At 40.3% G+C, this 23,160-nt stretch overlaps 1 protein-coding gene across 1 annotated transcript in view; it reads right to left on the reverse strand.

Annotated features, from left to right (window-relative positions):
- Positions 1 to 23,160, reverse strand: part of dapk1 (death-associated protein kinase 1) — a gene marked incomplete at its 5' end in the record, with an annotated part of 92,939 nt that overhangs the window by 14,070 nt on the left and 55,709 nt on the right. The window contains 11 exons of the mRNA XM_079251922.1: positions 515 to 592; positions 4,918 to 5,016; positions 9,788 to 9,985; positions 10,972 to 11,169; positions 11,276 to 11,374; positions 13,729 to 13,827; positions 14,694 to 14,792; positions 16,605 to 16,724; positions 19,918 to 20,010; positions 20,657 to 20,746; positions 20,846 to 20,891. Of these exons, the coding sequence (XP_079108048.1) occupies positions 515 to 592; positions 4,918 to 5,016; positions 9,788 to 9,985; positions 10,972 to 11,169; positions 11,276 to 11,374; positions 13,729 to 13,827; positions 14,694 to 14,792; positions 16,605 to 16,724; positions 19,918 to 20,010; positions 20,657 to 20,746; positions 20,846 to 20,891 (1,219 nt within the window). The remainder of the gene's footprint in view (positions 1 to 514; positions 593 to 4,917; positions 5,017 to 9,787; positions 9,986 to 10,971; positions 11,170 to 11,275; positions 11,375 to 13,728; positions 13,828 to 14,693; positions 14,793 to 16,604; positions 16,725 to 19,917; positions 20,011 to 20,656; positions 20,747 to 20,845; positions 20,892 to 23,160) is intronic.

Here is a 23,160-nt window from a genome sequence, read left to right on the forward strand (position 1 = left end):
TTCTTAAATGCAGAATTATAAGCTTACAATTTCTATTCAAGACACTTTAATGAGATGGACTTTATACATTGTTAGTTTGTGGTGTGCCCTGTGGTTTTCTGAGTGGAAAAAGTGTACCTTGGCTTGAAAAAGGTTGAAAAACACTGGTTGACAGTATGGAATCGAGTGTTGGCTCAGCTCTGTGCAGCTTAAATCCATCGAATCGTGTTGTCAGAAACTCTGACGATGGCACACTGTTAAACTCTCACACCTTCCCGTTTTTCTCTCCACTCATTTGCACCAAAATAGATGTGACAGAAAAACCTGACTGAGAATCATCATCACCTTCATTTTTCCCCTCTCATACAACACACACACACACACACACACACACACACACACACACACACACACACAGCTATACCCTCGCAACATAAAAGTTTCAGTAACTCCTCCCACCTTTAGAGTGATGTTATTTCTTTTCTTTGTCGTCCATTTAAATAAAAAACCTGAAGAATGTGACGTTTGTGTTTACCTTTTTAAGCTTGCCCAGCAACGTGACGATGTGTTCGTGCTGTTTCGCTGAAGCTAAATCCTCGGCTGTCTTTCGTTCCTGACAGAGAAAAAGAAAAAGAGACAAATCTTCAGACGGAGGAAAATTCCACAGATTTCCCTTCAGCTTTTAAATGAATACGCTGGTATTTCTAAGATGCATAATTACAAATATTGGATCGTTTTTAATGTGTTAAATCAATGAAATCATCTTTACTAAAAGAGTTTGTTTGCTCATTTGCATGAAACATCCTGAATCAGCAGTGCTGCATCGAACGGTGCTTCTCTACCAGCGACACGGAGGCCTCGGGGTGCCGGGAGATGATCCAGCGAGTCGATGAGATGAAAGGAGGAATAACCTAAGTTTATTCTATAGATCTGACTTCATTTTGTTTTATGAGGTGAGTCAGTTCAGGAGGCCAGGATTACCACAAGCATGTGGAAAAGTACACGTATGTTCATTTATAATAACTTCTAGCTTATAAAAAGTTACTCTACTTATAATGTAAAAGGTAGGATTTTTCTGTTCCAGATGTTGAAATGTTATCTATAAAAACTGATCTGTAAGCTGCAAAAAGAAATATATATATATATATATATATATATATATATATATATATATATATATATATATATATATATATATATATATATATATGTATATATATACACACACACATATATATGTATATATACATATTATATATATATATAAAAAAATATATATATACATATATATCAATAAAATTATAAATATCATGTGTATGAAAAAAATTATCATGTGTATGACTAAACAAAATACATTTATTCTAAATAAAGCTAATAAGTTATTTTTAAAAAAAAGTCTTGTATTTTTGTACATAGAATATACCAGGCCTCTTTTGAGATTTTTTTTTTGTATAATTCTGATGAAAAGCAATGACTTATTATTATTATTATTATTATTACTTTAGTCAGATTCAAGTTATGTCTGTGACCATTGTGAGTTTTTTTTTTCCCCATTGACTGAAGGGTACCAACAAATTTGCCAACAAGTGTGTTCGTGTGTGTGTGTGTGTGTATATAAATGTCAATGAATAAAATAAAAGGATATAAAATGAGAAACTGAGTTAAAATATTTGTTTAATTAGATTTAAATTGAAGACATTTCATTTTTTTTTTCTAAATTAATTATTCCTCTATATAAACACCTTGATATTGTACTTGTACTTCTTTGCACTGAAACCAGATGTAGAATTTTTTTTATTATTGATAGGTTATGTAGTTACTTTACTGGTCTGATAAACTGGGGCTAAATACGGCCTCCTAACTAAAATGTTTTGGGTTTCGGGGACTTTGATGGACCAACGTTGGCAAACGCTTGCATAGAACCATAGCTCCTCTTCCTTTTATTCCTTCTTTCTGGCACTTCTAGATCAGCTCTGCTGTCCGTTACTCTCCACAGCAACAGAAATGCCACATTTTGGACAAGTTTCTTTCTTTCTGACAGACAGAGCCATCTGTCCCTGTTCTTCCCTCTGCAGACATCTTCTGCTTTCCAACAAAAAGGTGCCGATCAACTCTTCTCTTACTTTAAATTCTCTCTTTGCTCATTTGAGTACGAGATCACCGTTCATCTGTTTGGATGAGCAAAATGTCAAAAAATGTAAATGTGAATGAGGGGAAGTCAGATTGTGATCACTGGAGCAAGTGAGAAAATTCATGGAGCTGTTGCAGATGGTGCCGTGTCACAATTATTACCACTGTTGCCGACTGTGACAGATGAGCGGCTGGCCTCATGTTTGCCACAGAGCTGTAGCAGAATATTAGATCATCCATGTCATATCAGTTTTAGATTAAATATCCATCGCTGCGGCTTGTTCAAAGGAATGAACAATAATTAAATCAACAGTCTGAAACACTGTCGGTGCCTGGAAATGGGAAAAATAAGCCAATCACAGAAAACAACTGGATCTCTCCGCTTTCAGTCCCTCAGCTGCTTCCCATAACAACACAAGCTTCTGGACAATGAATTATACATCTCAATATGCCCCTTTGTAGATTAAACATGCATAGCATATCAGCTGTCATACAATATTAACCGCAGGAAAACGAGGAAAGAGGAAAAAAATGAACCCCATCAGCGTGAAACAGCTGCCACTGAAGGTTATTGACTTTTTCCTTTCTCTTCTCTGTGCAAACACATCAGAAATCCCAGAAAAGGGTGTCGTCATTTCCTCAACTCGTCTCAGCGGCAGTCCAGGATTTTCTCTCTTTAAATTTTCCATCTGGTTCGGCTCATCTCATCGGCCTTAAAGAAGCAGGAGTTAAGCTGAGCATCTTGGAGAGAAGTTGTCAGAAGATGCTGGAAGGAGGTAAAGTCTGAGGGGGAAAAGATGCTTATTCAACCAGACTCCACCTCTGATTTAACACAAATAAACCGATAAGGATGAACTCAAAATAGCAAAGAATGACTTCATTGTAAGCAGGATTGCAAAGGGAAGGTTATTTTCGGCACATTACAGGACTGGGAAAAGTCCTGACTCAGCAACATCTGGAAGATCCATCAATACAAACTAAAAACAAAAGTCTGTCTTATAAACAGCAGCATGAAGCTCTGAACGCAGACGAGGTATTTGGTGGTGCGAGCCCAAGAGGATGGTATTAACGAGACCTCGGTCATGTGGTGGAGAAACAAACGAGGCTGTGACTCTGCAGCTGGGCCAGGTGCTGCAGATGAAGGCAGGTCATGAACACAAGCTAAAGGCAAAGGAAACCCAGAGGGAAGATGGGAAGAACAGATGCTCGCATTCAGCTGGGAAGCAAACACAGGAGAAAACTCAACCAACTTCTATCAAGCATAATGTCTTTACAATAATCTGGGAGTTAGAAATGTTATTATTGTTATTTTGCATTTAAATATTTACATTTTTTATATTTAATTAATTAAAAAAATATATATTTAAAACATTTTTAAAAATAAGTTTAAATAATTTTTTAAAAATAGGATTAATGAAGTATTTTAAGGATATATTATTTACCCTTAAATATATACATTTTAGGATTAGATTAAATTTAAAATATTATTTTAAAAAGCTATTAAGAAAGCACTGTTGTTTTTTTCCCCTATTTTTATAATTCTAGTTTGTTTGTTTTTTTAATTTATTAAGCACAAATAAGGACAGTAAAAAACCAAAACAGAAAAATGCATGAACAAAACAGGAAAAAGGGAAAAAAAAAGTGGTTGTGTGTTGTACTGTGGCAAACTTTTCAGAGAAATTAATCGACATGTACATTTACATCCGTTGATCCAACATTTTTGTACTCTATTAATAACATTACTTTGGTTTTGAAGATACATTTTAATCACTTCTACAGCACAACCTTCCAAAACAAAAACAAAAGCAGCAAATAAAGCACCAAAACCAACATGATAATATGTGTGGAAACCAAATGTGGGTCAAATTCACACATTTTTCCTGCAAACTGGAGTTTAGAAGTTTGAAAGAAAAGAATCTGCAGTGCTGAAGCTTTGAACATCTGTGATACAGCATGGGAGAGAACTGAGCCGCTTTCTGGACAGCAGGAACTCGTAGCAGTCAAACACTCAGATGAAATCTGGTCTCTGACCCCCCTAATGAGCCGGTTCTGATCTGATGCTGTGAAGCTGCAAACACTTCACCTGCAGGAATGTTTGCACACAGGAATCCTCACACAAAATAATGACAGAATTTGGGGAGAAATTAGCGAGTGAGAAGAAAAGTAGGTTTTAATAATTTAGAGAGTTTACCAAGCAACCATTGAAATGTGTAATTTTTTCTGTGTTTGCAGTGGAAAGCATAATTAAACATCCAACACCACAAACATCTTCAGAGCCCTGCAGGAAACGGTTCTGCCAGGGAGGACAAATAAACCAAGGTTTGAAAAGATGTTTTTGCTGCATCATTGGCTAATATCTGCACAAAGTCAGACCACAGAAAGCACAAAGTGAGGAGGAAACACAAGCAGGGGTGTAATATTCCTGCATTTATCAGCCCATGAAATGATGTGATTGTCATGTTTCTCTTGAATTTGACTTGTAACACTTTGAGATTTTGTTTAAAATGCAAATTGTGTTATGAATAAAGTTAATAATTATTATTATTAAATGCAGCACAACATTAATGTAGTGGGTTGTAGGATGTGATCAAGAGGGACTGCTTTTGTAAAAGTCTGAAGTGGTGCTTCTTTCTATTCGACTTGTCGTGCTCTGCAGCTAAATTAACAACTAACCAAGAAAATACAATAAAAACCAAGGCAGCTCTGGATTTTACTGAAACAGTGGAAAATAACCAGTAATATTAGTAGCTATGGCATTACGTTATGGTAATGCTACTCTGTGAGGGGTGTGTGTGTGTTGTGACGTACATGGGTGACTGCATCGATGTTTGCTCCAGCCAGGCAGAGATGACGGACGACCTCAAGGCTCCCGTTGTTAGCGGCCAGGTGCAGGGGAGTTTTACCGTACTGGTGAAGACAGAAGAAGAAACAGAGTTGGCAGGTCAACACCATGCAGGACAATGAAAGCTGAAAGTATTAGATGTGGTCTGAATTAAGCCTGAAATCTGCAGCTTATTCTGCAAACACACAATGGATGGAAACTGACAGCAGCAAACTTAAATTCAGGCCAGTCAAAATGACTGAGGTTCCACAAGTCCCAGTTGCAGAGAAACATGGACTAAAGGTAAATGCACAGCTCTGTTCCTGTGTTTTAATACATTATCTTTTGTAAACACGACACAGATTTAGTCCTGGTCACCAGGTCATGTTGTAAAGCGGTTTTTATTTTTGATAAATTAGGAAAAAAAAACTATATTTGCTAATTAAAGCAGCGCTTGCTGTAGAAAACAAAAACATATGAATGTGTCTGAAACATGTGAACACCCTGGTTGCTTTGAATGTGCACCATTGTTTTCTGGAGCTCCCACTGTGGGTTCGGGAGGCAGACTCCCTCCACATGTTTGTGACAACATTGTTGTGATGTGGCGTTATACAAATAAAGTTGAATTAAATTAAAATTTAATTGGAGGAAACAAGAAAAAAAAGAAAAAGAGGCAACACTCAACATTGGACTGACTTTTACTGGCTGGAGAGAGCTCAGAGAAGAGAAAGGATGCAAGACGGATGCTGAATTAATCTAACTAGTTAAGCAGTGCAGTTTTAACAAGGAGTGTATTTTAAGATAAATATGTGTCAGTGCACACACACACTTATGACCATTTTTAGTTTGTAAACACTGATATGTAATTTTTGTCAACACCACAAAGAAACTGCAGTAATGTGGACTCTGCGCCGGTCTGTCATGGTGAAGAAGGAGCTGGGCCAGAAGGCGAAGCTCTCGATTTACCAGTCGATCTATGTTCCTACCCTCACCTATGGTCATGAGCTGTGGGTCGTGACCGAAAGAACGAGATCTCGTATACAGGCTCTCCCTAAGAGATAGGGTGAGGAGCTCGGTAATCTGGGAGGAGAACAGAGTAGAGCCGCTGCTCCTCTGCATCGAGAGGAACCAGTTGAGGTGGCGGGGCATCTGGTCAGGATGCCTCCTGGACCTCCCTGGTAAGGTGTTCCAGGCACGTCCCTCTGGGAGGAGACCCCGGGGAAGACCCAGGACACACTGGAGGGATTATATCTCTCGGCTGGCCTGGGAACGCCTCGGGGTCCCCCCCGCAGAGTTGGAAAATGTGGCTGGGGAGAGGGAAGTCTGGGCTTCCCTGCTTAGGCTGCTGCCCCCGCGACCCGACCCCGGATAAGCAGCATGAAGACGAGACCACAAAGAAAAAACAAGCATATAGATTGTATCGATGTACCGTTCCCGGTGTATGACACACATCAATCAGCTCATGACAGAACGGCAGCAAGGAATACGAGCAGAATCAGCTCCAAGCTGTACTGTCTTGTAATTTCTGTTCAATGTGGGAGGCTGGAAAGTTTCATTTTCCTCATGAGCCCAATAAAAAAAACCAACATGGACTCTGACTTTGTACTTATTTAGATCTTTTCTAGTCGTTTGACCACATTCATATATTCACACACACTCAAACGGTCCTTCCACATCTTGTATAGCAAGTGTTTTTGCTCAATCACACACACACATTTCCCAACACACACATCAGGAGACAACGTGGGCTTCAGTGTGTTGCCCAAAGAGACTCCGGCATGAAATCAGGGAAAACCAAGAAATCAAACCAGCAACTTTTAGGTTGGCAGATGACTGCTCTGCACCTGAGCTGCCCCTCCATGCTCCATCACAACCACGGCGAGGATAATGTCCGGTAAAGTCAGCCCAAACAGAGCTCGCATCAAAAACAAGAGGAATTCAGAAATCTGATGTTTTTATAAGTATACATCAAAACTTTTACTTATAAAATAGCATTTTATGACTGAAATATTTCATTTCCGAGTCAACAATAATTCACAAATTATCTAAATGTGCTTGTTTAGAGAGGATTTGGCCCTGGACGTGCACATGCAACCTAGAAATCTGACTATGACGCATCCACGATGCTGTGCTGTGGATCTATCAACACAACAAGCTACAGCAAGAGTGTTTCTGCAGAGGTTGTTCAGCCTGTTTGAGCTGAGGAAACCTGGGGGTTAAAACCTCTGAAAACCAACTTTAATGATCATAACTACCATGACTAAACATAGTTAACCCCAAATACAAACTCTAGCTGTTAGATGTTTGTCTTCAACATACAAAAACATTTTAATTAACTGCATCTGAAAATTATATCAGCCATGTTTTAAGCATTTGAATTATTTTCCTTTGTCAGTATTTGAGAAAATCCTGAAGCATTTATCACTTTCTATCATGATGTAAACAGACCAGGAGACATTTTCAATTCCATCTTGTCTTATTTTTCCCTCTCAGCTGACAGCAAAGACAAATCCAGACACAGACTCAGCAGTGAGATCTGCTGCTTCAAATGAGCTTAAAATACAAAAAAACTGAAAATAATGCATAAATCACAGCATCTCTGGATCAATTCCCTGAACTGTGCTCGCTGAAATGTTTCTGAGTGTAAGCAGCGTTCCAGAAAAGCTTTCCCATCCCAGAACATATTAAAATGGATGGTGTCAAAATAGAAAATGGAAAACCAAACGGTAGAAATGTGTAGGAAGACATGTCTGGCAAAGCAAGGTGGGATCTTCAGTCAAATATAAAGCAGATATGAGAGAGTTTCCTAGAAGAGCTTCATCCAAAAAACCTAATGTATACAAAAGCGAAAATATTCCATCTAAATGGCAAAAAAAAAAAACCCATAATATCTCTGATTATTTTTCATCGTTGTGTTGTTTGTATGTATCTGTCACATGTTTTTACCTGCTTTGGGACCCCTGAGGGAAGTGAAGCATGTTTTCATATAATCCTGCATTTTTAAATAATACTTTTAAGCACTGATTGTGCTCGATTACCCCTGACAAAAAAAAAATAAAAATAAATAAATAAATAAAATAAAAATAATAAAATGAAACAAAAACAAAATACTAAAATAATAAATTAAAATAAAATAAGATAAAATAAAAATAAAAATAAAAATAAAAATAAAATAAAATAAAATAAAATAAAATAAAAAGAAATAAAATAAAATAAAATAAAATAACTGACTGTCGGCTCAGTTTAACTCAGCAGATTAAACTCCAGCTGAGTAGAACGTTGCAGATTTTCTTTGTAAATATTGTCAGATCTGAGCACAAATGACATACCACTGGATCACAGCTCAAAAATTCTCAAAGTGCATGCGTTCACACTTGCAGAAAATCCCCCTTTAATCCCCCTGATACATCTGCCTTCTATCTTTATCTATCTCTGTTCTGCTTGAGATGAGGCCTGATGTGAAACAGCCTCAGAGTTTGGGGCACACCCTCATCCTGAGGCCAAACTAGACTTAAAAACATCTGATTTCTACAGCTTGTGCAATCATTTGCATTTCTTAAAGCATGTCCTTTAAGAGTTTCTTGCACAATATTTTGGATCCCAGCTGCAGGAATTTACCCAGTAATTTTACACAAAATTTTACACTAAAGCAAATGCTGACTGTTTAGGTCTGGTTCACAGTTGGCATTCCAGTTAATCCCAAAGGTGTTGGAAGAGGTTGAGGCCAAGGCTCTAAAGGCCAGTAAAACTTTTACACAACAACCTGGGAAAGCCATTTCTTCACAGACCATGTTTCATGCAGAAAGCCTGGATCAAGCTGAAAAGAAAGAAAGAAAATTCTGCACAGTCATGGTAACTCTGCCAGCGCGCCCATCAGTCTTAAATAGTTAAACCCTGAAAGCAAACTGACAAACGCCGTGAAACCGTAGCAGAGTTGGATCAGGCTGCATCGTGTGCAAGCTGACTCACTGAGGCGGTGTCACAGGTCACACATGTCCAGGTTTTAAAGATTACGCAAGAAGAGTTTGAGTGTAAACAGGAGCACTGTAAGACATGGACTCACCAGTAAGTCACTTAACAGAGAAAAATAAAAATATCAATACTTATTTTTGTATAAAATAAAAAAATCCTGTTTACTATAAAATCCTGAGACAGTGAGGTTTATCATGCACATCTTTGGAGCAACTTTTTCATCTGAGATGCTGCAAAATGTTTTGCTTCTCACGCCTGCAAACAATGTTTTCAACACGAAACAAACAGATTCAGTAGAAACAAGAAAATATTGTAGAAGGAAGAAAGGAAAATAAGGAGAGAACAAGAGTCTAAATAAGAGTTCTGCTGGTTGGAGAGAGTTCACAGCGCAGGCAGCATGCAGAACAGATGCTAAACGTCGACAAGGCGCATGTCGCTGGGAAAAGAGCAAACACTCTGCAACGGGTCTTTAAATCTTCTGGAGATTGGAAGAGTATTGTGAAGCCATGTGTCACTATGCACGGAAAGAAGAAAATACATGAACTGAACATGTTTTTCATCTTGTTCAGTTCAGCTGAAACCAGTCCACAGACCACCAGGCTGAGAGTCTGAGATGGAGGTCTGCGGCACAGGAAAGCCACCAGGGACGGTACTCGCACCACTTCTCTTCACACCGTACACCTCAGACTTCCGCTACAGCTCTGAGCCCTGTTGTCTGCAGACGTACTCATTACTCAGGTGCATCAGTGGTGATGGAGTGATGGAATGCAACAGGAACATCACCTCATATTGAACTTTAGTTAAAAAATTCGAGATAATCTATGTTAAAGGAAGACACGGCGTGGTAAGTTGTTTCTACAGAAAGCGGGGTGTGGCTGCGCTCACCTTGTTGGGCAGGTCGAAGCTTGCCTTGGTGCTGCATATCGCCATGACAATCGGCAGATTTCCATCCTTGCAGGCGATGTGGAGTGCTGTGTTGCCATGACGATCCTGCTGGTCCAGAGGGCAGTGGTGTTTGAGGAGGCAGCGAACAACTTCCACCTGACACCTCCGTACGGCCAGGTGAAGAGCTGTGTGACCGTCCTGGAAACACGGACAGAGTCAACACACCGTTTCAAACGCCATCCTTTCTTTTATAACTTTATTATGAATTTATATAATTATATATCTTTTATAACTTTTCTTTTATAACTGTATTTATCTGTTTTTCTGCTGTTTTAACAGGAGTGGATATCTAAGTTGGAATTCATCAAACTTAGATATCCACTAATCAGAGACAATATCATCACAGAGCTAGTTATAAATCATAATGTTTTCAGCACTAAGTGAAGGTAATTCTCTTTTTTTTTTTAACAGTTCTTGTTCAGACATGTTTCACAGAAGCAGACTTTCTCATGGAGATGCCCTTCCATGGTTTACAGCACCCAAGAGCTGAAACATGATCCAGAAAAAAGCTTGCGAGTATGATAACAGCAGATGAGGCTTCATGCTGTGAGGTTATCATGTATTTCTACATATCCACAGTAGCAAAGAGTGGAAAACAGCAGACAGGTTGGCAGAAAGGGGAATGAAACAGCAACTCTTAACAGCATGCAATCATTCCCACTCAAATACAGCCAGCAAATGTTCTAAAACAGGGGTGCTCAAGTTCGGTCCTCCAGATCTACCATCCTGCAGCTTTTAGATGTGGGTTTTCTCCAACACACCTGAATCAAATAAATGGCCCGTTGCCAGGCGTCTGCAGAGCTGGATGACATGCAGAAGAGGGAATGGAGCTGTATGATTCAGGTGTGTTGCATCTAAAAGCTGCAGGATGGTAGATCTGGAGAACTGGACTTGGGCACCCCTGTTGTAAAAGATGTTCTGTAAGAAGTCTAAATGAAATAATGCAGACATCTGTGTGAGGACACACCACCGGTCCAGAACCTCTCCAAAAATAAACTATATGTTTGCTTTGTTGGGAAACAAACTTCAGTAATGTCCACTGCTCCTGTCTCATGTAGTTCTGAAGTTTTAGGAACAGACAACAGGAGAGTTATATCAGAAATAAATCCATTTCCAGATCGAACCTTATCAGTTGCTTCCAGATCAGCTCTGTGCTCCACCAGGCACTCCACGATGTCCACGAAGCCTCGAGCAGATGCTGTCAGCAGCGGACTTTCCCCTTCGCGGTTCTTGGCGTCCACACGGCAGCCTGCCTTGCAAAGAGCTCGAGCCACTGCAGAGTAGCCGTGCCAGGCAGCACAGTGGAGAGGGGTCTCCTGCTCCTGGAGATGCAAAAACAACAACAGTCAATACTTTAAGCTCTCTGAAATAAAACAAAATAAATAAATAAAACCCTATACGATGCTGATGAGGGAAGAGACGGCTCACCCTGTCTGCCAGGTCCGGGTTGGTACCGATGCTGCACAGGTAGCTCACCACATCCACGTTGCCATAGCGAGCTGCCACATGAAGAGCCATCTCCCCGGACTTTCAAAACAATGGAAGAAAATCCTGTTAGATTCAGGTGTTCTAGATATGGGGAACACAACATACACTATTCACAAAAAGGGATATTCAGCTTTTGGGTGAAATTTCACAACAAGCCTAAAATGCATTCAAACCTGTACAGGTGAACTTAATGTGATCTTCTCTAAGCTTTTAAATGCACATGTCCAACTGTTAAATGTTTCAATAAATTTTGCACAAGTTGCTGTTCTCTAACAAGGAGCTTAACGGCAAAAATCACGGCAGGTGTGTGATCCTTGAATTGACCAATAAATGTCCTGGTTCAATTAGAGCTGGTGTTTAAACAGTTGTCCTCATCATGCTGTTCACATTTTGACATCATGAGACCAAGACGACACCTAACAATGGAACAACAGTCCCTTGCCATTGCGATGCTTCAAACAGGACGTTCTCAGACAGAAGTGGCCACTGAGCTTGGAGTGTCACAGAGTGTCATCAGCAGGTTGCAACAGAGATATGGAGAGACTGGAAGAGTCACAGAAAGGCCTAGAAGTGGACGTCCTTTGGCCACATCCCGTGCTGATGACCGCTACATTGTGAACACTGCCCTGAGAAACCGGATGATGAATGCCACTCAACTCCAGGCACGTTTAAGAGAGGTGAGAGGCACCCAAGTGTCACGTCAGACCATTCCAAACCGTTTCCATCAGCGTGGTCTGCGTGCTAGACGACCTGCACGGGTACCTGACCACACCACCAGGCACAGGCATCATCGTCTTGCATGGGCCAGGGAGCATTTACGCTGGACGAGGAACCAGTGGGCCTCAGTGCTGTTCTCTGATGAAAGTCGATTCACACTGAGCAGAAATGATGGCCGGCAACGATGTTGGAGACGTCAGGGAGAGCGCTATGCATCAGCCACTGTTGTCACCAGGCCAGCTTTTGGTGGTGGCGGTGTTACAGTGTGGGCAGGGGTGTCCACTTGGTACAGAACTGCCCTACACTTTGTGAATGGTACAGTGACAAGCCCATACTACCTGAATAACATCATTAATCCAGTGATTGTGCCCCTACATGAACAGCACAGGCCTAATTTCATCTTCATGGACGACAATGCTCCTGCTCATCGAGGCCGCATCATCAGGGAACGGCTGTTGGAGACTGGTGTACCTCAAATGGAACGGCCTGCACTCTCTCCAGACCTGAATCCCATTGAAAACCTGTGGGATCAGCTGAGCCGTCGTGTAGAGGCTCGAGACCCTGCACCCCAGAACCTCAATGACCTGAGGGCTGCCCTTCAAGAAGAGTGGGATGCCATGCCTCAGCAGGCAATAAGTTGCCTTGTGAACAGCATGAGACGTCGTTGTCAAGCTGTAATTGATGCTCAAGGGCACATGACGAGATATTGAGACGTTCAAATTTTTTGTTGTGGTGTAACTACCATTGTTGTTACCTTTTGTGTTGAATGGATTTTTTGAGATGAGGAAATCAGTAGTGCATCCTTCTACTTAAATGTCTTACTTTTATATTATATCACTGTAGCATGAACATATTGCATTTTCCATAAATTTCACCTGAAAGCCAAATATCCCTAACTTTTTGTGAGTAGTGTATATATCTCCCAAAGACTCTTTTCATTAGAGTTAAGGGAAGTAAAAGGCCTGCTCCTGTACACCACGCCATCTACATCCACTCAGCCAGTACTTCCATTCCAATTCATCTCCTCATTCAGGATCCTTCTGCTTTTAAGTTTATATCTACCAGTAAGAAGAGCAGTGCATTAGCAGAAAGGCTGACTGGATAAAACGACACCCTGGACAACAAGTTCACTCATCGGTGAAATGAACCACTTCCAACAAAATCCAATTCATTGATGGCAGGAAAAAAAAAAGCCTCAAAAGATCAGTTTAATGACAGAAAATGAAGCTCTTCTAGTTTTCTACGACACATGGAAGTGGTCACACACGGACGCCTCGGATCGTGATTTGAGGCCTGCAGTAAAATAAAGTAAGATGAGACTTTAATGATCCCCTGGACAGGAACTAGATAATAATCAGGAAAGTGCCTGGAGTGGAAGCTGGAAGCTGGTTCAGACAGAAGAGGACACCTCCAGCGGGGGAAACGATGCTTCTGGGAGTCTGTGTGCCGGAGCACGTGCTACGATTAGAGGCCACAAAAAACCCCAACATGCACAGTCACCTTTCTGTGCGAGAGAGGTTTCTATAGCAACAACAAATAAGCTACTAAAATGCCAGGTTTTCTCTTCAGGTGTGTGAAGTATCGGGAGGAAATGTGTGTGGAGGAGGCGGTGAGTAAGAGATGATAAGTAGGGATGTGTGTTGCTATCGCGCAGAGAGGAGAACAGACCGGTTTACCTTATCTTGGACATCCAGAGGGCATTTCTTTTCATGGAGGAATTTCAGGGTCTCAACGTGGCCGTGTCTCGCTGCGTAGTAGATAGCGTTGGCTCCGCTCTGAAAGATTCCAGAGAGAAGAACATTCCGAAAATCTGACATTTTTAGCTGCAGCCAGATGATATAAAACACACTGCACACCGAGTCTCTGACAAGCAAGCTGCAACTATTTTCAGGACGAGCTAGCATCTTGCAGCCGGGAGTTGCATTAGTCAAGGTGCTGCCATGGTAACAGTGCAAAACGGAGCCTGCCAGAAATCTGGTGCATGCGTCTGCTATTCAGACAGCTCTGTGATGATAGAAACTAAACAACTCCACATGCATAAAGCTGCTTCTTGTTGACTAAAAGCTAACCTGTAACTGGCTGGGTGACACTTTGTCCTTCTGGCACCTCTTGCACACAAAAAATACTTTTAAACTTAACTGATGTGGAAAAAACACTTAAAATCTTTATGCTCCAGACATTAAAACTGTCCTAAATGCTTGTTTTTTATTGATTTATTTTATTTATATATATATATATATATATATATATATATATATGTATATATATATATATATATAATTATTTTTTATGGATTTATTTAATTTTTTTAAATATATTTGTGTTTAATTCTTTATATATATTTATTTAATTTTTTTATGTTTATTTATTTAATTTTTAAAAATACATTTATTAATTAAATTTTTTTAAAAATATATAAATTAATTACATTTTTTTATATGTATTTTTTATGTTTTTTTTTTTTTTAAATGTATTTACTTTATTTATTTTAATGCTTGTTTCAACAGTCCATGTTGCACATGTCTGCTTCAAGACATTGTCGGACATCTCCTCTAAAAGTTTACTGTGCAGCAGCTTAGATGAACAATCATCCCTAACTACGACACTTCACAGCGATAACAACAACAAGCCGAGCGTTTACCTTGTCATTTGCCTGGATATCGGCACCTTTTCTCATCAACACCTCAATGATCTGAATGTTGCCGCAGCCGGCAGCGATTAGGAGGGGAGGGGTCCCGTGCTGCAACGAACAAGCGGAACAGTAGGTTTACACTGAGGTCACAGACAAGCTGAAAAGAATGAAAAAAATGTAACTTTTCTATAATAAAATGCATCAAATCTGGCTGCCATAGTGACAAAAACCTTCCTGATATGATTCTGTCTTCAACATTTGTGAACTTACTCAGAGATTTGTGCACATATTTACAGATTTACTGCTTGTGAATAATGGCTTTAAGGTTCATTTAATCATGGCAGACATCCGCTGCCTTCATGTCCGAAGTTTGGTATAAATTTGGCCACTGCGAGACCCTCCATGTTGGCACAGTTCACACACCCCATGTGTGGCTTTGTCTGCTGAAATTCAGATGTTCTTCTCCTTAGTCTTTATAAAATTCTCTCATTTTACTCTCTGAAGGTCATCGTCCTCCAAAACAGTCATACTGTCTCATCCAATCTGTACTTCCTATTTTTCCTCAGTGTCGCAGTTTAATAGCTTCACATCACACATCAGCTGTCAGCACACACATCGTCTTCCCCACTGCGGCTGAGTGGAGAACAAAGAGAAGTGAAGTATGAACATCTATCTCACTGTTGTTAACTAAAAACAAATAAAAGGGTTTTCACTCTGTTCTGCAGCTTCAGTCGTGTTTCCACTCCGCCTGCTTTTACTGGAAATAATAAGAGACTATTAAACCAGAACACAGAAGATCTGAGGAAATGCTCCTTTAACACGCAACCAAACCGGACCATCATTTTATCAAAGCTCTGTTCATCAACCTGAATGTTGACCAAAAAGCCTCAAAACTAAAACATTTGTGGTCTGACTGAGTCCCGTCGTCACAATAAAAACATTTGTTTCCAACTATCATTCCTTATTTCATTACTTACCTGGTTCTCTGCTTTTCATTATTTGCTTTATTTATTTTTTTCCTTTTCACACAAAGATCAATATATAATCTGCAAATTCAGATTCAGAACTGCAACGGAGCCGTGTGCAAATTTAATCAAGTAACAATAATAATATTAATAACAACATTATTTTTATTATAATTATCATCATGATCATCAATAATAATAATAATAATGATAATGGTTATTATTATTATTATGAAGTGCTTTTTCTTTTATGGGATGGTTGGTTATCCTGGTGCACGTTCTCCGGTCCTCGAGGGCCACTCTCCGGTCCTCGAGGGCCACAATCCTGCAGGTTTTCTATGTATCCCTGCTCCAACCCACCTTACTTAAATGAATGCAGAACTTCATAGGTTGTTGGATCAATGTGAGTCAAGTCCGCTGGATCGGGGATAGACAGAAAACCTGCAGGACAGCGGCCCTTGAAGGCTGACTCAACCCAAACCTGAACCTACTCTTAACCATGTTTTCTTCATCGCTTTTTGGATGTGAGATTAATTAATCTACTTTTTCCACTCATGAGGTCTAAAACTCAAAATGGCTTTCGCAAGGACAAACACACACACGCAAACCATCCATCTCTCCCTCATGTATAATAATAATAATAATAATAATGTGTGACTCAGGCAGACACATTCTGCTTTTACCTTGAGCGAGTTGCTTCTGTTGTACTCTGAAGTGAAACGCTGCGCTCTGTGATCTGACGTTTCTATTCAGTCTCTGAAAGAGGCAGCTCTGCTGGCTTTGGGCAGAAACATGCGAACAACCTCACATTGTTCTGACTTTATGGGACTATCAGCTGCCTACACGATGACTATCAGCAGCTGTGTGTGTGAGTGGGCGACATTACACACTTATTGAGATCATTTCCATCATGTCTGCGTGAACGTTTGGATCCAAACAAACAAGAAACGGCCACCTTGTTGGGTTGGTTGACGTCGTAACTGTTCAAGGAGCCGAGCAGATGCTGCAGTCCGGGCACGTTGTCATCGTTTATGGCGTGAATGATGGCCTTCATCACGAAGGAATCCTCCTCATCCTGTGAAGTTGGAAAAACAGTAAAGAGGTTAAATCTACAGGTCTTTTCCACCGATGACTTCGTCTTTTCCTGAAGCAGACAGATGAATTTTCATTCGTTTCTGCAAAAGATTAAGACTCTGCTGATGACATGTGACCCAACAACCTTGAGCCAAAGTCTGCTGCAGCAATCAGCTGTGAGGCGCTGCTGCAGAGAGAGGAAGAGGAGTTGGAGGGGATGGAGGGAGGCCAGGCCGATGTGGCATGTGCTCAGCCAAGCTTAACTCTCCGGCTACATTCCTCGACAACCTTCCTGCTGGGCGAGCCGTGCCTACAGCACCTCAGAGCGCTGCAGCACGGCACAGATCTGCAAAAGCAGCAAACTGCCTGCTGAGAAAATCAACACTGTTATTTGTTTTTTTCCCCTCTGAAAATGCCACATGATGAAGATCGATTTACTAAAGGATGATTTCTGTGTCTGACCTCAAAAAACAAAAAAACTCTCTCAGTCAGTTCAAAAACCCAATAAAATGCTGTTGTGTGATGCATTAAATATGTTATATGTTAGAAACTGTAAAATAAACAGTTTGCATTACTAATCTGGGGCCAAAGATTGATCCATGACAGGCTTTCAGATATCCAGATTTCTGATGTTTGGTCGACACAACAGCAGTGGGACTTGAAAGAAGCTGATTTTTTTTTATAGCTTTAATCAGCAGAAAAAAATGAAAGAATTGCAAATGAAAGTAAACTGTAAAACTGAACACACAATACAAACACCTTTTCACATGATTTCCATGGTGCATTTCGACAGTACTAAATGCTAAATATTATTGTCTATTTAATTGTTTTTATTCATGTTTTTAATGTTGATTTATTTCATTAACCTGTAACAGTACTCTGGATACCTTGTGGTTTATGAAGGTACTCTATAAATAAAGTTTTGATTGATTGATTTGATTGAAATATGAGAAAATCAAGCAAAATAAACTGAAAAACTACTTAACCACTAAAAGCTGGGACTTGTTGGTACCGCAGCAGCCATCCAGCATATCAACATACTGGGAAAATTAGGATAATAAAACACCAATAACAACAAAATACTTTTTCAGATGTTTAAGGGGGAAAAAGCAGCAGTTTAATCCATATGGCAGCTGGACATTTTATTAGGCACATGGTTGTAAACAAAAACCGCCAAAACTGAACAATGGAAGTCTGGAAAATGTTTCCTGGTCTGGTGAGTCTTCGTTGGAGGTGGTAGGGTCAGGATTGAGACATTTCTCAAGGCAAAAGAGGGTCCAAACCTGTACTAGCAAGAGTGACTGAGTGATGAATACATAAATATTTATGTTCTCTGTCTACAAACTGATTCATTCATTTAAAAGATGCAGCGAGAGTTTCCTTCTCCAAGTAAGAAGTTTTATCTAAACTAGAAAAGCACTCAGAGAGCACAGACCTCCACCAAGCATTTTGTTATCAACACCAAACATAACTTCTAAGTGATCCAGAATCCGGGATCTCTTCTGGATCTTCACCAGTAATGTTGCTAACAGACAAACAAACTGGGAAGAAAACATAACCTCCTTGGCGGAGGTGAAAATATATTTACATTTCCAGGAATTTCAGCCCCTTGTTTTGCACTTCTTGTGAGTTTATAAAAACCCAAACGTTGAAAATGTAATAGGGAAAATCTACCACATTCTAAATATTAATGCTGATGATGGGGTGAACTGTTCATTCATGGGAGAACGACTTGGGGAATTGAAGTGACTGATGAAGATTGGAGCCTGGCTTGTAAAGGTGTTTTTAGTCATAATAAATCCCTGTTTTGGCAGGAATATGCAGGAAAATTACCAGTCAGATTTTAAAAAACACCCCTGATAAACAGCGAGTACACAAAGCACACCTAACACTGCTGGAGAGAGAGAGAGAGAGAGTGGAGAAAGGAGTGTTGATCCTTCACACACGCTCAAAAATCCAATCATATTCGATCGACGTGTCCGATTTTATAAAGTAAATCTGAGGTCGTAATACTGAGGTGGAACAGCAGCATTTTATGCCTGGTTTACCACTGAAACGTCTAAGAAGAGAATTTAATTATATATTCTGGCTTTTGATAAACAAATCACACAGTGTTGGCAGAAATGGAACCACAAAATCCAAGTAAATGGGTTGAATTTACAGAACAACTACATAGAAATGAAAAGATAACACATAAGATGAATGGTAAAGTTGAGCTAAAAGGAGGAAGACCGGATGGGAATGCAGATATACATTGTTGGGTACAATGTAGGTGGGAATAAAGGCCTATAAACCTACACTTATTTAGGTATTTCTGACCACTTACGCATTTATACCTATGTATGTACATGTATATGTAGGTATATGTACGTTCTTTTCTCCTTCCTAGCTAAAGCTGACACAATAAATTCAATATAAAAAAAGAGTTTCCTTCAATAAATCTGGTTTAAAGCAACAAGTTAAACAAACATGACTGGTGACTCTTCGAGTGTAACGAGGAAAAGATGCATTACACATGTAGGCTGGAGGTTTACGGAGAATGTTGAGCTGGAAATACCAGAGCTGCCACTGAGCGCTGAGGCTCTTAATGAGCCAATTCATATCAATGAAAGGAAACTGAAACTCATGAACCTGCCAGTCTTCAGTCATTCACTTTAATTTTTTTACTGGAAGCTACAAACAGAGCAGCAGAGACAGATGTATCGTTCTGTTGCTGCAATAATCTTTCACTCATTTAGTTTTTAAAGTCTACATCAGTGGTTTTCCACCACTGTGCCGTGAGAATTTACCCAATTTTACCTAATTGTTCTAAAAAGCAGCTCTGTCTTCATCCAAACAGCTCCCAGTGAAAGACAATAATATTCCTTCTTGTGTTTATCAGATTTATATTCAAGAAGCTTTGACAAGTTGGACTTTATATTAATTATATGGACTTAAAAAAAAAAACAAAAACATTTTGGTTTGTGGTGTGCCTTGGGATTTTTCAGTGGAAAAAAAGGCTCAAAAAAGGTTGAAAAACACTGGTCTAGATGACGTTACGAGCCACAAACAAACAGTTTAAAGAATCTGGATAAAGATCTGAGCTGTAATATTCCCCAATAGCCCTGCCCATCCTGCCTTTTCCCGGATCTCTCCCCCTTTTCAGCTGGTAACCAGTTAGTTTCTGATGGGAAATGGGAAGACTGGGGTCTTACCAGCGTATCATCGCTGCGAGCCACGCTGATGTTGCTTCTGGACAGGAAGGAGCGAGACAGGCGGTTGCATAAGGAGATGAGTCGGACAGATTGCTGGGAAGACGAAAAGGAAAAAGGCGGTTCGTGAATGAGAACAACTTCACGTCAAGTCGTGTTAGAGGGGCTGTCAGCGACCAGCAAAGTACATGGAAAGCCATTTTCTGCTCTATTTAAATTCACCCTCTTGACTTGCTGTGATTCAGTCTTGATAACCCACTGACCCTCATTTCATTAGGAGGATGTGTGAAGACATTTTTATTCCATGCATCAAAAATCCAGAAGTTGTGAAGAAGAAGCTTTTCTGCAGCTGCGATGTTGGTTCAGGTGGGATGGATGAAGAAGTTTCAGAGTTAAGATGAGATTTTCTGTTCAATTTCTGTTCTGATTTTACTTTTTTTTTTTTTTTTTTGGATCACAGGAGAAGACAAACAAGTCAAATCAAGGTTACTTTGCAGCTGAAACTCATCCATGTGGCAGAAACGTGCTCTGACAGCACAGATAAACAAGCTCTGCATTTCCTGCAGAATAAGAAGCTGCGATCCACCAAAGCAGGGGAACTAATGGAAATCTGATGGTTACAGCAGCTGACAACAGTCAAATGTCATCCTACCTCTTCATTAGTTCACAGGACAGGATTTCTTTTCAACAAAACTGATCCTACTAAACTATCTAAAGTATTAAAAATAAATAAAACATTTACTTTCCACTTTCTCCGAGCTGCAAACTTCTTGAACTTTTCCATATTGACAGCAGACTCCTTCCTGCTCAGCGCTTGCTGGGTGTCTTTTGGCTGATTTCACAAAAAAACAGAAAAACAAATTTGGTATAAAAAAAAAAAACCTGCTGCCACAAGATAAAGAAGACATGTCACAGCAAAGCAGAGACCAACCTTTATCCAGGGATGCTGCAGGCTCTCCTGTATAGACATTCTCTTTCTGTGGACAACAACATGGAAAAGATCAATAAAACATTCAGAAGAAACAGTTTCTATCACCGTTTCTGGTCACAATCTTCCCATAGAGGTACAAGCCACAGCTGCGGGGGTTAGGATGAAATACTTTACTTTACTCTTCAATGACTTATGAGCCAATCACAGAGCAGCAACTCAATGCGTTCAGGCTTTTAGACACGGCCAGGGCCGCTTGGTGAGGTCCAAACGGAGCATCAGAGTGAGGAAGAAATGGGGTTTTATTGGCAGCGATCACATAAAGCCAACCGGAACACAGTTAACCACTGGTTCCAGCCATGATCTGCAGAATAACACCTCTGTACACACAACACGTCCAGCCTGGAAGCAGATGGTCTCCAGCAGCAGAAGACCACAGCGGGTTCCCTCCTGTCAGTAAGAACAGGAAACTGAGGCTACAATTCACACAGACTCACCAGAACTGGACAATAGAAGATGGAGAAACGTTGCTGGTCTGATGGGTCTCCAGTTTTGCTGCTACAGTCAGGCAACAGGGTCAGAATGGTGGAAACATGATGAAAACATGGATCCATCCTCTCTCGTATCAGCAGTTCAGGCTGGTGGTGGAGGAGTATTGTGGGGGAGGTTTTTTGGACCACTTTGGGCCCCGTAGTCTCAGTATGACATGGTTTAACAGGCACAGCCTACCTGAGACCTGCTGCTGGCCATGTCCATCCCTTTCTGAGCACAGTGTAGCATCTTCTGATGGAAACTTCCAGCAGGATGATGCACCATGTCATAAAGCTCACATCATCTCCACCATGACGATGAGTTCACTGTCCTCCAACGGCCTCCACAGTCACCACATCTACATCCTATTCAATTCTGAGCCACTAAATAACTAAAATCTTTGTAAAACTTGATATGAACTGCTTCAGCTAGCGACTGTAGTAATAAATCAACTCAACTTTATTCATAAAACCCTTTAAAACAACCAGAGTAAAAACAAAGTGCTGGACACAATCGGCCAAAATAAAAACAGAATAAAACAGTTCAAATGCAAATGAATAACACAATAAAACAAGAGGTCACACAAGGAAAACATCAGTACTGCAATACTATCAGAAAATTACTCACTTGAAATCATATTTGACTGAATATTTTTTGGGCTTTTGATGGTTTACTTTGACAAGAGAAAGGCCAACTCCTTATCCTAGAAAGTCTCATTTCCTTTGTCAAACATAACTTCTGTTTCACACCACATCAAATCAGGAACTGGAAACCAGATTGTGAAGCGTGGTGTGCAAACTTTATTAGCAGTGTTGCTCGGGATCAGAAGCAAACATTTAATCAGTTTGTTGTGCAGGGCACTAATGTGGTTCACCGTACACACATCACTTCTCACCGTCCCCTCTGCCACATCCCTGTAAAAACAACCAGAATCGCTTCAGAAGTGTCTCCAACGTCAACTGTCATAGTCGTCAAGGGAAACCGGTCTGGACCAGAAAACACACCACTTCCTCCTGGTTAATCTTCATCCTTTTAACTGAACCAAAAAACAAACAACTAAATAAATAAACAAATGAAAAAGGTCACATAACAGCCTGAGGTTACAGTCCTGTTTTTGTGCTTCCATGTTCTACCTGCAGAAATGCACCAGATGTGTTGTTTTATTTTACTGAATCTCTAAAACCCTCCTCATCAATTCTGCTGTTGGATATGAGAGTCCATATCTGCTCTTGCTGCAGATCTAATAAAAAACCTTCCACTACGATGCACTGGGCTGGGGATTTTCCAGTTTATAAAGCCAATTCCTTTACTCCCCCAGTGTCCGTCTCAAGCATTATGCTCTCCCTTCACTGACTCCACACATCCAATTTCTCACCTGTGTGTGTCCCCTTACAAAAAATAAAAAGATTAATGGCAGTTACGGTCTCTGCTGTTGCTACAGCAACGCTGTAATGAGAGGACACTGGTTCTGGTGGGCATGTTTACTGGTGGCCAGGAGACAATGACTGGAATAACTGCAAGGAAATTCCTGACAGCATTCTATTAGTAGCAACAAACCAGGGATCCTCAATCTTATCAATCAGTCAAACTTTGCTTATGAAGCGCTTTTCCACCATAAAATATGTGACTCAAAGCGCTTTACAGTTTAAAATCAGACATAAAGGAAACAGACAGACAGAAATATAAAAAGATACCTCCAACCCCCCTCTTTAGATACATCTAAATGAGAAGAGGCAGACACCAAGGGGCCGGGGTCCTGCAGGTTTGCAAAGTGTCCCTGCTGGAAG

Source organism: Telmatherina bonti, assembly GCF_933228915.1.
Source record: "Telmatherina bonti genome assembly, chromosome: 13".
NCBI lineage: Eukaryota > Metazoa > Chordata > Actinopteri > Atheriniformes > Telmatherinidae > Telmatherina > Telmatherina bonti.